At 53.6% G+C, this 11,311-nt stretch overlaps 1 protein-coding gene across 6 annotated transcripts; it reads right to left on the bottom strand.

Annotated features, from left to right (window-relative positions):
* Positions 1-1,505: 1,505 nt before the first annotated feature.
* On the bottom strand, positions 1,506-11,251 carry LOC149915088 (uncharacterized). 6 transcript variants are annotated; one of them, XM_090124139.1, is made up of 11 exons: positions 11,113-11,245; positions 10,620-10,840; positions 9,764-9,909; positions 5,305-5,382; positions 4,905-4,964; positions 4,496-4,564; positions 4,284-4,355; positions 4,091-4,192; positions 3,271-3,375; positions 2,406-2,553; positions 1,506-2,235 (listed from the first exon to the last, which is right to left on the bottom strand). In XM_090124139.1, exons 3-11 carry the CDS (start codon positions 9,849-9,851, stop codon positions 2,181-2,183), a joined length of 777 nt encoding a protein of 258 aa, XP_089980265.1. In that variant the 5' UTR covers positions 9,852-9,909; positions 10,620-10,840; positions 11,113-11,245; the 3' UTR covers positions 1,506-2,180. The 6 variants fall into 6 exon arrangements, with proteins under 6 accessions (XP_089980265.1, XP_089980263.1, XP_089980262.1 ...); XM_090124137.1 differs by lacking the exons at positions 9,764-9,909; positions 10,620-10,840; positions 11,113-11,245 and adding exons at positions 6,068-6,229; positions 6,782-8,148; positions 8,992-9,674; XM_090124136.1 differs by lacking the exons at positions 9,764-9,909; positions 10,620-10,840; positions 11,113-11,245 and adding exons at positions 6,068-6,901; positions 6,973-8,148; positions 8,992-9,673.
* Between the last annotated feature and the right edge of the window lie 60 nt (positions 11,252-11,311).

The raw sequence follows: 11,311 nt of genomic DNA, 5'->3' as shown, positions 1-11,311 counted from the left end.
TGTACACAGCTCCAAGTGGAGCAGCCAGCTATCTTGGCAGCACGCAGTGCCTCAAACTTTGGATGCCAATGTGAAAAACCAATAATGCTTAACAACCCTGCACATGGAGATCCGTAGGGCTGCTTGTTACCCTGAGAGCTCTGTCTGCATGGCTGAGTTGGTCCCAGTTTGTGCAAAGGTGGCATGGGACAGAGGGCATTGCTTTTGCCACTTGGATACAGCTGCTGGCTGAACTGGCCAAGACAGAGCCCACCCTGCGCGCCTTCCCATGTGCACATCCACCCCGAGAATGGAAGTCCTCCTTCTCTGTGTACCCCATTCCACCGCAACGAGGAAAGTAAACCATTTTGGCACCTGAAATGCTTCTGCTCCTGCAGCTTGGGCACTGCAGTCACAGCTCTGCAAGGGGTGACGTCCGCAACAGAAGGACTTTCCCCAAAGCAGAGGGAAAACAGGGAAATTCAGGAAGAGAGGAAAAAGAAGTCGCTTTCTAACTCGTGATGCAACTAGACATGGTGTGTGTCACAACACGAGGGGGCGCTCAGCAATTGCAATGATTTTGCAGAGGGAAGGAGAGAGGGAAGACCTTCCTCTCAATGCTGCAACGCCCCGAGGAGATGAGAAAATCAGGCAAAACTGCAAAACGGAGAACACCTTTCGGGGGACCCTAAAGGAAACGGGGAGACATATGGCAGATGCAGCGGGACAGGACGTAAGTGGATGCAGTTTAAAAACAAATCACCCCAGCTCTTGCTTGGGCTGTTGCCCTTTGTTGCTGGGCATCCTGGGGATCCCAAACCTGCCAGCTGCTGGCTCTCCACCATACATCCTCCCTTGGAGCCAAGCATGCCTTTCCCAGCAGCAAGCAGCAGGCTGGAGTCAGCACCAAGAACAAAACCTCCTTGCACCTCTCCCTGTCCTTCTTCCACACGCTGTCTCTTAGTTTCAGAAAGCAGGGCCAGACCCCAGTGAAACAAAAGCTCTGGGACAAAACTGCTGCTTTATTCTCCTCCTCCCCTTTCCTCGTCTACACCCCACAGAAAGGCCATCTGCCAAGCAAGGGGTGCAATTATCAGGTGTACGAGGGGCAGAGCAAACCAAGCTTAACTTCAAGGCTTGTTTCTTCCACATTACTGCCCCGACGTCTGATACAATCATATAATCATGGAATCATATAAAGGCCTGGGTTGAAAAGGACCACAGTGCTCATCTACTTTCAACCCGCCTGCTACTTGTAGGGTCACCAACCAGGCTACCACTAGCCCAGGCTGCCCAGAGCCACCTCCAGCCTGGCCTTGAATGCTTCTGGGGATGGGGCATCCACAACCTCCTTGGGCAGCCTGCTCCAGTGCTCCACCACCCTCTGTGTGAAAAAACTTCCTCCTAATATCTAGCCTAATCCTCCCCTGTCTCGGTCTAAAACCACTCCTCCATGTCCTATCACTATCCACCCTCATAAACAGCCGTTTATCCAAGAAAAAGAACAGCGTAGGGTTTTTTGTTTGTTTGATTGTTTTATTGTGGGTGTTTAATTGGATTTGGTTTTGGTTTTGGTTTGAAGGAGCTCATCCACATCCTGCACACGCTCCACCGGAACATCGAGTGGAGCAGGGGCTGGTCTTGCAGACGGAGTAATGCAGGAATTCTGTCAGGAACTTGAGGTGTATCTAGTTCATCATCTGAAACCTCTGCAACCAGACTGGAAGGGACCAGTCCTCCCGTGCCATCTGTCAGCTCTCCCTGAACCAGCCATCCTCATCCACATCTCCAAAGACGTTAACGTATTGTCCGGTGCTCGGAGGAAGCTCGCTTTCTGGGTCCTCATCAGGACCCTCAACAGGGTTGTAGCTATGGCGAGCTAAGAATCTTCAAATTATTGGTGACACTTGTCCTGGAGAGTGCAGGATGAAGGACAAAAGCTCTGCTGCTGATTCTCCGCTCTCACTTTCAGGGCCGTCCGCTGACAGAAAGCAGCACTCAGGACTGTTCCCGTGGACCTCTTTCGCGGCTCTGAGTTCACGCTCCAGGCCTTCCAGATGACTTTGAAGACCTTTGGCCTCTTGGATGGCAGAATGGAATGGACCGGAACTATTGCTGAGATTCTTGTTTGATGGGGCAAGAGTCTCTTTTGTTGCCTCTCCCAGCTCCATTCTGCCCTCACCTCCGGTTGGAACTCGCTCCTAGTTGGTCTCAGGATGAGCTGGTTCTGCTGCTTTCTCTTCTCTCTTGCACACTCTGTGAGAAGGAGTTTCAGAAAGCACTACTCACTGACAGGAAATAAGCGGAAACTTGAAAGACTTGGCAACGTAAGTCCAGCAGCTGATTTGGCCGTCCAGGATCCTGGCACTACAAATGCTTCGTTGCCAAATGCAGCAATCAGGTGTTTTGGGGAAAAGCCAACTCACGGGTATTTTTTGCACATCCATATCACAGCACCACAGGCCAGCACCAGCGCAGACAGCAGCACAGCTGAGAACATCACCATGGCTGCGATGTGGCGCTTCCGCACAGATTTGTGAACAGCAGCCTCTGTGCTTTTCCCGGCATTCATCCCTGGAAGAAACGAGACAATGTCCCACGTTACCTTCACCTGCGCTACAGATGATCTCTCAGTGTGCTTCACGGACCCAAGAGAGCTTCACTAGCGGGTGCCTCTGCCTCTGGTGCCTAAGCACCAGGGGACAAGTAGGATCGCTTCCACCTCTCGTTGGGTAGGGAGAGGCTGCACAGGCACTACCCGTGTCTTCCTCTGGGCCGAGGGCTGTGCCCTGGGATCTGCGCTTTGTCTGTGGGGAGCACTGCAGAGCAGAATCCCTCACGCTTTCCCCAGCGCGTGTGTCCTGAGCTCTCCCGCAGGACACCCCCCGGGCTCAAGGACGGGCGGCAGCCAGCGCAGGGCACAGCCGGAGCCAGCCCAGGGGAGAAACACTCCTGCAGGCTCCTGCCACACAGGACCCCGCTCATCGCCCTCGGGTGGCTTTGTTGCAAAAGGGCAAAGCTCACAACTCTCTGGGAACTGCGAGTGGTGGGAGCTGAGCAGCGTCACAGAGGTCTGCAAGTACCTTCTCTGGCACGCCGCTGGAACAACTCTCCACACCCCACTGAGGCCAGCCATTTTCAGAGAGCCATCCCTGGCTTCTTTTACACGTGCTCTGTGCTCACACGCCCAGGTTTGGCTGCTGACCTGGTGTGCAAGGGCAGGCAGCAAGAGCCTGCAGGCACACAGCGACTCTGGTTAGTGACGCTGGATGAGCGCGGGACAGAAATTACCTGGCATGCCAGTTGTTGGTGCTGCCTGCGTTCCACTGTCCGAGACCGGCAGTGTGGGATGGCTGCCTTCCTGCAGTGCATCCTGCTCAGTTTCTTGGTCAGTTCCTTTAGAAGGAAAGCAGGACAGTAAGCTTGGACGTGATGTGCTCTCATCGGGAACTGAGCTACTCCAATCCCGAGCTCAGGCAAAGTCTGCTGGTCCCAGCCCCCCGCATCCACTGTCACCCCCTCCGTTGCCCAAGGGCATTTGGGCCCTCCCAGGAACTGGAGGGTGCCGACCCTCTCATGCCTCCTCAGGAATCAGCTCCTACGCAAGGCCCTCACACCCTGTGCTGTGAGCGTCACCACCCATCACGTTCCACCCACCACAGCCAGCTATCTGCAGGCTGAAATTCAAGCTCCAGCACAAGCACCTTCAGAATCAGCGTCTCCAGCTCATTTCCAGCATTAGCAAAGGCAGCCATCCCTGATCGGGATGCTCCTCCTGCCTTCAACTTGCTCAGCTGCACAGAGGGCTTTGTATGAACAGAAGCACGGCACTCGCCATCTGTGTGCCATCTGGGTGCCAGCGTCTGCACAAAGCAGCTCTGACAAGTAATGGTCGTGCTGGGGGAGCAGCTGCCGCTGGGTCTCGGCTGGATGCAGAGTGGCAGCAGACCATCTCTGGTGCTCGACAGTGCCTGCAAGGCGTTACATGGAACACCACCGCAGCACGGCTCTGCGCGATCCCTTCCTGCTGTGCAGGCTACGGCTTGTCCACACATGAACGTCAGACCTCAGCTTCCCAGGTCTCACGGTGAACACACTGACGTATACCTACCACGCGCTGCCTTCTCCATTTCCTTCAGCAGATCCTTTAGGAGACGGGATGAGCCCGGGGAGTATCTTCCTCTTCTGGGTTCATCCTTTCCTCTTTCCGGACCTGTACAGAATGTACGAAGTCAAATATCACGTGCATGAAGTTTTGGAGACCAGCGGTGAGTCAGCGGAGTCAGTAAAGACAAACTACTCACCGCTGGGATTCCAGCTGGGCTCCAGCGCGGGAGGAAACGAACGACCGGGCAAAGACATCCATGGGGGCACTTCTGCAACCAGAGACCCGTGAAAAGTTTCACTCATACACTACAGCATCACTGAGTAGCAGAGCATATGGGGGATCGTGCCATGAAACGGCACTGAAATGGGCAATGAAAGCTCTCGCAGGAATTACAAAGCCATGACTTACCCATGCCATCCTCCAGAGTTTCGGGCCCAGAGCTCAGAGCGGATCCTGGATCGCCTGCTCCAGTCATGTCTGCAAACAAACGCAGGACAGAACAACTCCCATTAAACATCCTTCCAGGCAGAATGACACAGGATGCAATTAATGCCGGGAATTCCTTAGCAACACTATTCTCTCCCTTCCGCACAGGAGCACCTTGGAAACAGTTCCTGGCTGCCTGCAGGAGCACCACCGTCATACACAACTAACCCCGTGCAGAACTGCCCAGAGGAACGCCCTCCTGGAGCTCACCCCAGCTCTAACCTCAACCGCACGGACTGGATTAAACCTAGGCTTCGGTACGCTACTGCCTTGCTGAACTATCCCAGCCAAATATCATCTAATAGCAAGGAAATGAAACCTGGTGACTTACCTCCAGCATCCCCCTCAGATTCATAGACAGGATCCTCTTCTGTTGATTCACCAGCAGGGCCTGCAGGCACAAGTGTGATCAGACACAGGTGAGGAGAGCTTCCAGCACGTGTGGGGGCCTCCTTTTCCCTGAGTGACCTGTAGGCTCTGGCGGTGGGCCAGGGAATGCCACGGCCCAAATACAAAGCTCTGGGCTCTCTCAGCTGAGGAGGGGCAGCGGTAACCTTCCCACTGAAATGTGGCAGCTCTCCAAGTAAAGAAATACTCACAGCTCCACTGTGCATGCCCTTCAAGGCACAAACAGGCTCGGAAGATCTTGAGAGGATCTTAAGTAAAACTGCACCCAAGTAAACTAGGAGAGCGTGAACGTTTCTGCCTCCAAGTTAACAGACACAACTTACCTCTGGGTTGCCCCACAGGCACAGCCACAAAATCCGGACCCAAACGATCATTTGCAAAGGGAGCACCAAGCGCATCATCTAGAATCAAGAACAGACGAGAGCAATTCCCATTGCATGGTGTGATCTCCTTCTCCCTCAGTCACTGGATGTGGGTCGTGGAACGGCACGGGAGAAGGACTCAGGTCTCCAAAGTTGCAGAGTGGCCAGGATTGACCTGTAGGCTGGCACTGGCAGCGTACACAGTACTCTCCCCAAGCCGTGTGCCACATCCCTCATGGACCGCAGGGAAGAAGATGCAGCCCCCCGGGGCTTTCTTCCTGGGAGGCCGCTAATGACCAGGAAGGTCACGCTGAAGCACTGGAGGAAAGCACGCCTGTCTCCTCCTCTGGGCTGTGGGCCGGGGCTCTGTGCTGGAAACTGGCATTCATCTATGGTACCAGGAGTACCGCGAGCCTGGAGCAGAAATGCTCACGCTTTTCCCAGCACACATCGTTTGAGCTCTCCCCAGGACATCTCCCAGGATGAAGGCTGTGCTCCAGCCAGCAAGCAGCAGAGCCACAGCCCGGCATGGCTGGAGCCGGCTCAGGGGAGCAGCGCTGCCACAGGCTCCGCTCGGCTCCTGCGGTGCTGCCCATCACCCCCTGCCCAACACCACCCCCGTGGAAGGCAGGCCCCAGGGAAGTGTGGCACAGGGCCGTGGGGACGCAGCCTGACTTCTTGCCGCCAGTGCTGCTCAGTTTGGGTCCCATTTCTGCCCACCCACCTGCTCCCGGTGCTCGCCACGGAGCAGCACAGGTCTCCCGGAAACACATGGCCATCAGTAGGAGGAAGAGGACAAGGCGGGCAGGGGCCATGGCCCCCCACACTCGCACCATGCTTCCAACACCACCGCTGCAGCCACAGTGAGTGTCGCACAGAGCGAAGCCTGCGGCACAGCACAGCACAGTCAGAGGACGGGGCATTGTGACCTCACGGCTCCGAGATTCCGGGTGGCGGCTCCCCGCGGGCTGCCGCTCTTGTGATGCACTGCACCAGGGTGCTTACGTCATGGAAACGCAGACTCATAGAATGCCTTGGGTTGGAAGGGACAGTAAAGAGCTTAGAACCCCAGCCCCACTGCCGTGGGCAGGGATGCCACCCACGCGGTCATGCGGCCCAGAGCCCCATCCACCTCCAGGGATGGAGCAGCCACAGCTTCGCCTGGCAGACTTTCATAGTGCTTCAGCTACCCCAAGAGGGAAATATTTACAGCTCTGTGCTCCCACGACACCTCAGGCCATTGAGGACGAGATGCAATGTGGAAATGGGGTCTGGATCAAGGGCGCTATCGCACAGGCTATCCATGCATGCGAAACGTGCTGCAATTAAGCAAGCCGAGCAAAGAAAGCCTCTCCGGTATGGAGGGTGATGGCTGAAATACAAACATGGGGAAGCTGACCTTCCCACAAACCTGCCAAGTCAAGTGTCACCTGCTTACATTTTTGTTGATAGATCTCCAGTTTCATCTGCTTTCCTTCAGTTTGGCAGTACCTCGGCTAAGGACATCCCCTTTCCTGCACCAACTGTATTTCCCACGTAGCGTAGCGCGCTTCCAAGCCTGAATTTAATCGCAGAAATTGAAGGCTTGCTGGCTGGCACCTCCCATCCCCAAAGTCCCAGTGAACTCACCCACTGCTGGCAACTGGACGCTCGGTGGCGAGAGGACCATCACCTATAGGTAGGTCCCACCTGGCTCTCCAGAAACTGCTGCACTTTTGGATGCGGAGCAACAAACACAGCGTCCATACAACTCCGCCACTGCATCAGACCCTGCCACTCTCCCTACGACCAGGCAAAGTGCACAAGGCAAGCTGAACTGCTGAACCAGGCCCCACACAGGGCTTGTGCTTACGTATTTGTAATCAAAATACAGCATGCATTTTTTCATTCCTCTTGTCTAGTTACCTCGTGACAATAAGCCCTGTTTAGTGCTTATTTCTTATCTTTGTATTATTCCTTGAGTAATAGCTTCCAGCATGTGCACCCACGCAGAGAGGAGTTATTGAGTGAGGTGGTCAGAAGGGCAGCAGCTCCTGGCTGGCCACGTGCACGGGCTTCTCAGCCACATATGCCAGCGAGGTGTGGGCACAGCCGGTAGAACAGCTCCTGGTGGTAATTCTTGGTCACAGAGCACTGCAGTGCCCGGAACAAAGCCAGCAGCCCGTCCCTACAGAGACCCCTGTCAGGTGGGGCTGGGGCTGCAGCAGCCCCGCCTCTTCCCAGTCTTAGCAAACGGCAAGTCAGTCCAACAGCTCTGCTTTGAGTAGAACCGGAATTTATCTCAGGCACGAGGTCCTGAAATCTGGAAAACCCCGATGTTTCCAGGTGCAGGTAGTACAGGCAAGCATAGACATCAGATGGCTTTGTACACCTCGTGACCTGCCCAACAGGAAAGGAAGCCACTGTGTGGCTAAACTGAGCCCATCAGGCAGTTGTAAGTTAGTTGAGTCCTCCTATGGAGTCCAAAGTGAGTGGAAGTTTGCTACAACACTTCACCTGTGGTGAAGGCAACTTAGTTTCAGCGAGTTTTGCCTTACTAATAATGGAAAAAAAACCCACCCAAACAATTACGATAGATGCTGCAAAAGAAAACGCCTCTTCATCTTTTGGATGGAAAGTCAACGACTGTGTGGAATTTCCCCTGGAAAGCTGCGGGGCCTTCTTCCACTGCAATCTCTCTGCTGTCTGACACAACGGGAGAGCTGCTGTGGCCTCGTGTCCGTGCCTGTGCCTCCTCCAGGGTGAGCAGCTTTGTGGGAGGAGAAGAAACCCACAGGGACTTGGGCCACAGTTAACAACGGCATCCTGTAAAGGAAAACCACAGATAAGAGCGAGAATCAGCAAGCAGCAGCACGGCCATCACCTCTCTGGGGGTGGTGCTGTGTTTTTCTAAGACTTGGTTATCCTAGTCTCTGGAGGATGATGTCAAAATAACCACTTTGTCACAGGCACGTTTATGGCAAAGGACATACTCATAATTGAGAGCAGCTTACTGTATTTAAGCAAGCAACCAAAACTCCTAAAAAGTGAGCCAGGCTTCGGGCCAAATGGTACACAGACATCCAACTAGACCAACTTGGGATGGCTTAAAGCAGGCTGGGGAATGCTGTCCCCTCTTGAAGGCTGGCCCAGGTTGAGACGCTGTGCTCAGAGGGGCTGCCTTGCCACAGCAGTATTGCCAAGCTTAGCTGATACACTGTGACATTCCCCGACCCTTCTGCTTGTGGGGAAGCAGACAACGTGAACGTCTGAATCATTAAACAACGAGCCAACGTGATATGCTCCATTCTACAGCCTGGATCATCTTATGGCTCAGGTGCTTTGCATGTCGATCTTCCCCTGGTAGAGCTCAGCCTGCTGTGGGCTGTTCCTGTTCAACCAAGTTAACCCCTGCATCCTGCTGACATAAGAACTGCCTTCCAGTAGGAACAAAAGCTGGACTTACAGCAACTGTGCTATCCAAAGAAGAGCAACGCTCGTATCAAATGGGAAGCAGCAAATATTCTGGAAAAGCAGCTATCTCTACTCCACCAGTGGCAATAACTGCAGTGACTGTGCAAATTTCATGGGAAGGTCGGGGTATCAAAGTAGATGGAAAAAACTTAGCGCTCCTTCGGAATAATAATTGCTTGTGCTCTTCACACTTACTCATCTAACATGCAGAGGAAACTTTCTTCCTGGTGCAGGCCCGTTTCTTTCCACTGGACCAGGTGCGCTTCCGGTCTTAGCAGTTACTCAAGGAAAGCTGTAGGTTCCAGGGCTGGGCACAAACACGTTGCAGTTATTTCCTCACTCTTAGCACCTAAGCTCAACTCTGCAGTGCAGGCGGAGAACTGGGCAACAGCTGCAGGGCCCGTGCAGTCTTTGCCATGCAGCTGGACAGCCCTGCTGATTAACCTATAGACGCTGCGCAGAAGAAACAACCAGGAAAGCAGCTGTCAGAGTATCTCACATTAAGTGCAAGACTCTGTTTCTCAGCATCAACGCTAATGAATACCAAGAGCTTTCTTTAAATCTGCTGCTTGCTATTTGTCTTCTAAGATGCTTGTAAGGATCAACAGATCATGCATTGTGTCGTACTGCAAGATAGCTCAAGTGCAAAAGCACACAGAAGCACTGAAGAAAGTGATTTTAGAAAGAAAAGAGAGAGTAGGGGGACGGATTTAAGTTACTCTGTACAGCCTGTCAATGTGAGGATCTAACAGCAGCAGCCAAACTTTCAGCCACACTTTCATGTGTTCTCGTAGAGCATCCCTGGCTTCCCGGAAAGATACTGGTAGCCACATTTGCCATATTCTTATATCAGCCCAGAAGTCTGTTGTCTCCTCAACAGTAGAAGCATATGTCAAGTACCTTGGGGGAGATCTGAACTTGATCAAGGTGTCTGATCAAGCTAAAGCTAATGGAGGAAGACACTCACTCGCTCTATCTCCAATGAGCGGGCTGGATTTGGAGCGGAAGAGGACATCTGAGCGGTTCAAGATGAATTCCACAACGGCTGACTGCATCTGCACCTCCCCGAAGGCAGCTCTTCCGCTGACGCAGGCAGACTCACTCTGCTGTGATCTGAAGAAAAAACAGAGGAAGTAAAGCTGCCAACAGGCAGAAGACTGGGAAGGCACCTCTGGCTGTGCAAAATGTGTTGATTTTGGAGGGGACGGTTTACAAAGGCTGCGTGTGTTTATTTTGAGGTTTCTTTTCAACCCTGTTTACAAGATGTCAAGCATGAGCCCACTCTGGTGCATGTCAGCGTGTCCCTGATTCAATTCTGAATGACACTGGCCCAACACATACCGACTTCCTTTGGAGCCCAGCACGCCTTTGGCGTCTCTGAAAATGACGTGGGGCCCACTCCTCCCTGCTGAAATACACGGCCACCTCTGTAAAAGGTACGGGCTCCTGCAAGTGCTCCTTGCCGGGAACAGCCAAGGCCCAGGGAAGCAGCTTGGAGAGGAGAGAAACTCCCGTCCCTGCGGCTTCTTTGTTCCCAGCACACAGACGATGGCTGAGGACACCTCACTCTCACCCTGCACTCCCATCTCTTGCTCCTTGCCCTCTCCTGGCTGCTTCCCCAAGCCCCTGCCTGAGATCGACATGCTGTGGCCAGTTGCTGCTCTGCTGCAGGCAGATGTTAAACTGCTGGGACAAGAGGAACAAAAGGCAGGAGAGGTGTGAGGGAATGCAGCAATCCCTGCCAAACCCTCACCAGCCCACCTGCAGGGCACTGCCTAGGGGTAAAAGCCAGCTGGGACTCAGACCAGCAGCACTGCTCTTACCAGGCTTCCTTCCCAGCAAAGCCAGTATGATGGTGCGCTCCCTTCTCTCCCTTTCTTTCTTCCTTTCTCCCACCTTCCTCCCTCAGCCTGGCACAGGAAGACAGTGAGCAACACTCCTGGCTAAATCAGGTTAGCGATCACAAAACCGTCTCAATCTGGGACGCTGAAAGAACTCACAGCAGACCTCTGGCTCAACAGCTGAGGGCCAATTGAGCATGTGCCTAAAAACAAAGCACAGCAATGGGTCAATCATCTTACCACCAAAATAGAGAGCAGCACAAGCACCTCTTAAGCTCTCCTGCACAGCAGCAGGCTGCAGGACAAGCTCTGTTCTTGAGCAGGGATGCCTCGAGGTCACACCTGCACAGAGATCCTTTGCTTTGTCAGCTTCACTAAGGTTATATCTTTGATTGTGCACGTAGGATCCCTTAGTCACAAACTCCTGAACGCATCTGGGACTAGGAGTGGATCCAGCTGTGCTGAGGAACCTTACCTCTGTGGTTTGAAGAGTTCAGACAGCAATGGGGCTTGCTCTGATCCTCATGACACAGCAGGAGAGCGTCCTGTAGGTGTGTGTGTAACCCCGTCCTCAAGAGAAAAACCCAGCGAGGCCACGGGCTGCTCCGTCTCCAGCATCGCATCCCGGTAGGACGTAAATAATTTTCACCTCATTGACTCAGAGCTTCCCCTTT

This window comes from Phasianus colchicus, chromosome 24 (assembly GCF_987193195.1).
Source record: "Phasianus colchicus chromosome 24, bPhaCol1.hap1.1, whole genome shotgun sequence".
NCBI classification, from domain to species: domain Eukaryota; kingdom Metazoa; phylum Chordata; class Aves; order Galliformes; family Phasianidae; genus Phasianus; species Phasianus colchicus.
Note: the sequence above shows the minus strand (reverse complement) of the source record. Positions and strands in the feature narration are given on the sequence as shown.

Bases quoted from the DNA above. Each gene is read 5' to 3' on its own strand.
- LOC149915088 (XM_090124135.1), bottom strand. From the start codon at position 6,266: ATGCCCCGTCCTCTGACTGTGCTGTGCTGTGCCGCAGGCTTCGCTCTG. The intron at 4,565-4,904 runs GTAAGTCACCAG...GTTTGTTTGCAG, and splicing joins ATCTGAGGGGGATGCTGGAG to ACATGACTGGAGCAGGCGAT. The intron at 3,376-4,090 runs GTAGGTATACGT...TTCCTTCTAAAG, and splicing joins AATGGAGAAGGCAGCGCGTG to GAACTGACCAAGAAACTGAG.